The sequence below is a fragment of the Pygoscelis adeliae genome, unplaced genomic scaffold, assembly GCF_000699105.1.
Source record: "Pygoscelis adeliae isolate BGI_AS28 unplaced genomic scaffold, ASM69910v1 Scaffold351, whole genome shotgun sequence".
In the NCBI taxonomy this organism is placed as follows: Eukaryota; Metazoa; Chordata; class Aves; order Sphenisciformes; family Spheniscidae; genus Pygoscelis; species Pygoscelis adeliae.
The window spans coordinates 225,886-230,272 of NW_008824112.1; the positions used below are offsets into that span (position 1 = coordinate 225,886).

The window sequence follows — 4,387 nt, forward strand, 5'->3', positions numbered from 1 at the left end:
TGGATGACGTGCTTAGGGACATGGTTTAATGGGCATGGTGGTGTTGGGTTGACAGTTGGACTCGATGATCTTAGAGGTCTTTTCCAACCTTTATGATTCTATGATTCTATGATTCTACATGCGCATCCTTCCTTTAAAGCTAATAATCACTTTAACACTAATACTATAGTAACACTGACAAAGTTATCTGAAATTATCTAACAGTTGACATGTGAAAAGCAGCCCAGAAAAAGCAGATCACTTTGCCTTAAATATGGAGCAATACCCAAATATGAGCTGCCTGAGCATCTTGCCTCCAGGCTGCCAGTGAGCACATCTTTATATTGCTACTCCACAAAATCCCCCAGGACTCCCAGGCTCACTGGATACTTCTGCTTCTTTTTTTGGTTGATCCGCTATCTCAAAGGAGATGATGCAAACACACTATTAAGAGTGAATCCCAGCGTCAGGTGGGAGGCTACTGTTGAATTGCCTTGGGTTAGCACCAGGAGCTAAATAGGACTAGAAACTAGGTGTGAAGTCAAAGCAGGACTTGAATGTGGTGTTGGCTTCTGGCTTTAACAAGGAGACACCAGACAGGAGGAAACTTTCCTGGGAGACCCTCTGTAGGGGTGAGGACAGATGTGAACCTACCAAGAGGAGAGAGCAATGGTGGCAAGATCTCCCTTTCCTGTCAGCTGTGGCCTCAGGCACCATTGTCAGGAGATGAAACTCCTGAAAAGACTGGGCTACCCATCAAAACGTTCAGGTTTGGCCATTTTCAGCAATGGGACCATTTGTTGCCTTTGGATTTCAAAGCACCACCCCAAAGTTGTACACCCCCTCCCCCGTGAAAGTGTGCTTGTGTCCCTGGTTTGGGTACAGACCTCCTCGGCTTTCCCACCACTTTTTCCAGGCAGCTCACATGCAGCGTTAGCATTGACTGGAGGGCACTGCTGGCGGCCTCCCACCCCAGCAAACACCCCATCCATACTGTGCAATGGTCCAGATGTCACAGCCAGCTTTATTCATTTACAGGGAATCCGAGAGTAGAGGCCTGAACTGTTGGTGCTGAGTATCCGATAGTATGTGGCAGTGATAGCTTGTATGCACACATCTCATAGGTCACAAGGAGCTGTAGGAGTCAGCCAGTCACCTTTGCACCTATCTGACCAGCAACGATCCCCTGCTGTGATTTCTTGCTTAAAAAAAGGCATCTCTTAGAAGACCTCTCCCATTGCCACTGGAGGAGACAGCATGGTGGAATGGATGGACATTGGTCATGAGGGCAGCTCCCATGGTCTTAATGAAAATGAAAAAAGGAACATTTTTTGTGGAGCCTGCAGAAAAATGGGGGTTCTACCTCACCAGAGCGGTGGCGGGTGAGCATCAGTCCACAAGAAATGGTGCAGCCCTGCTTTATGAAGTGAGTGCTCTGAGACCGGCTCTTAGACAAACGGTGGTCATATCTCTCCTCCTTTGGCTTCCCCTGCCTCTCGTCTGTGGTCCGTGAAAAGCTACTTTTGTTTTATCTGAAGAAAAAGGATGAACTGAGTTGAAATTTAAGTATTCTACTGAAATGGTGCCAAAAAAAAAATTCATATCCCATTTTGTCTGCAGCCTAACATCTGCTTCACTTCAGCAGAAGTGCATGTTCCCTTCCTGGGCCCCCCCCTCCTGCTTCCCCCTGGTATCCAGCTCACGGAGAGATAGCAGAGCTCCTTGTGGGTGGCCACGATAGTCAGAGCTGCTCAGGAAGATAGACACCTCCAAGAAATGCCAGGCCAGGTCAGAGATCTCCTCTCCATCCATAAGGGCTCTTCAGTTTGCACTAAAATAGAGCAAAGGTCCGTAATGTGCTTGAGTTTCATAACGTGAGTTTGGGTCATCTGACCTTCACCTCATTCTGCTGCCTACCTTTTTCAGATACACTGCTCAAATCAGAGCAGTGATTTTGTAAAACATGCTTGCCTGTTTATTGGGATAGTTGACTTATATTAGTATAGTGCAATCCTGTTAGCAACGATCTCCCTGTGATAGGTTACTCTAAATAATTGCATCAGCGAGGATTTCTGATATTTTTGAAAGGGTTTACATTTACACAGAACTTTTGGAATTTGCTAGCATAGAATTATTGTAGGTTTTGCCTTCCTTGCAAAAAAAAGGTTAATGCTTAAAATTTAATTCTACCCATTCCCTTCTACAAGGACATTCCCATCTGAGCAGCTTCCCATAGAATCATAGAATCATTTAGGTTGGAAAATACCTTTAAGATCATCGAGTCCAACCGCAAACCTAACACTGCCAAGCCCACCACTAAACCATGTCCCTAAGCACCACGTCTACACGTCTTTTAAATACCATCACACAGTCCAGGCAACACTGTTCGTATAATGAAAGCTGCTGCAGGAAGATCTTTTGGAGATACTCAGCCTTACAGTGTAAATATTTTAATCATGAGAGGATTTTTTTTTAATAGTGAAAGAATTTTAGCAGTGAGGAGTTTAACTTCTGGGAGGAGTGAACTCTCCATCTCCCAGTGGTGTAGAAGCCAGATTGATATGCCAAGTTTCATCACACAATGGATGAAACCTTCTGGACAGTGATAATGGAAGAGACAATCTAGTGATTTCTGCAAGAATGCATTGCTTAAACTCCAGGCATTGAGGAAGGGTTCCTCCCTGAACAAATAAATAGTCACAGCATTAACTCTCCTTAAATTCACCAGCATCATCAGTAAATTATGAGCACAGCTTGAAGCACATACATATGGGTCAGGTTCCCTTTCACTGGAAGAGGTGGACCACCCTGTCCCAGAGCTTCTTGGTTCTCACCCCATAAACAATGGGGTTTAACACAGGGGCACTAGCAGGTAGAGATTGGCCACCATTATATGGACATGGGGAGGGATGCCCTGCCCAAACTGGTGGGTGAGGAACGTGAAGAGGGCAGGGACGTAAAAGGCAAGGATGACACAGACATGGGATGCACAAGTGCTGCAGGCTTTAAGTTGTGCCTCTGTGGATGACAGCCTCATTACCACCCGCAGGATCATGGTGTAGGACACAGAGATCAGGATCATGTCAGATCCTGTCACTACGAAAGCCACGAAGAGGCCATAAATGACATTGGCTCTGGTGTCTCCACATGCCAGCTTCACCACGGCCATGTGCTCGCCGTAGGAGTGGGAGATAACATGATGCTGGCAGAAGGGCATCCTGCAGAGGAGGAAGCAGAAGGGACTTACCAGGAGGACCCCACACACCAGCACCAGACTCCCAAGGGCCACCACCACTGGCTGGAGAGGATGCTGGAGTGCCACAGAGGGTGGCAAATAGCAATGTAGCGATCCAAGGCCACGGCCATGAGCACGCCCAATTCCACCGATGAGAAGGTATGGATGAAGAACAACTGAGCAAGGCAGGAGAAAAACCCAGTCTCCCCGAAGCCCAGCCAGAAGATGCCAAGCATTTTGGGTAGTATGGATGTTGATAGGACCAGGTCAGTGAAGGCCAACATGGCCAGGAAGAGGTACATGGGCTCATGCAGGCTTGGCTCTGCCTTTATAATGAGGAGAAGGGTGATGTGCCCCAGCACAGCAATGGCATACATGACACAGAAGGGGAAGGCAGTCCAGAACTACTCCTTCTCCAGCCCAGGGATGCCAACGAGTAGGAAATAGGGGGGGGTGGGAGAAGGCAGTGGAGTTCAGAGACATGAAACCTTACTTGTCTCTTGCCTACATTGAGGGCTCTTGCGTCCTGTAAAAAAGCATCAAACACCCTCGACCTGATCTGGTCAGTGGCAAACAGAGACTGGCATGAGGTACGCACCTGATACTCTCTGGTGTCCAAAGTGTGTGCAGCCCAGGAGACCAGATGAAAGCTGGTCTGAAGTAAACCTTGAAATGTGCGTAGTGGGGATATGAAGTCATTAGCGCCAGCCCTATAGCTCTGCAGAAGCTTTTAACAGCACTGTGCTGCTTGCCAGTGTAAACAGAGGCAACAAGTGCTTGCGTCAGCCAAGAAACATCCAATTTCAGGGCAAAAAAACGAGCCAGTGCCACAGTATTTGACACACACACACACACACACACACGCAGTGCTCCAGTGAAGTCCATTCTTCCCCGCAAAAAGACCGCAGTTCGCTCGGCCCCTGCACATTGCTCAGCTCATATTTTTTTCCCTAACACCTGGGAAAAAGGATTCCTTGAAGAACCCTGCAGCACAGATTAGGCTGATGTTCCTGACCTGATAACCTTCAGAAACCTTCCTGGGGCCAACCGCGCTTACGCTGGAGAGCTGCAGGGAGCAGAGGGACAGAGGAGACAATAGCAGCTTCCCAAGAGAGAAATAGAGGCTCTTCTTCCCAGAGGGTCTGGCGCTAGCCAAGCCAGCTCCAGCAGCAG

At 47.9% G+C, this 4,387-nt stretch overlaps 1 protein-coding gene across 1 annotated transcript; it reads right to left on the minus strand.

The window, feature by feature from the left end:
- Positions 1-2,765: 2,765 nt before the first annotated feature.
- On the minus strand, positions 2,766-3,651 carry LOC103925506 (olfactory receptor 52R1-like; the record flags this gene model as incomplete). Its single annotated transcript, XM_009334236.1, is given in 3 exon segments — positions 2,766-2,845; positions 2,848-3,282; positions 3,285-3,651. Coding segments are annotated over 3 exon segments (882 nt in total), but the record flags the coding sequence as incomplete, so codon positions are not given.
- Positions 3,652-4,387: the final 736 nt, after the last annotated feature.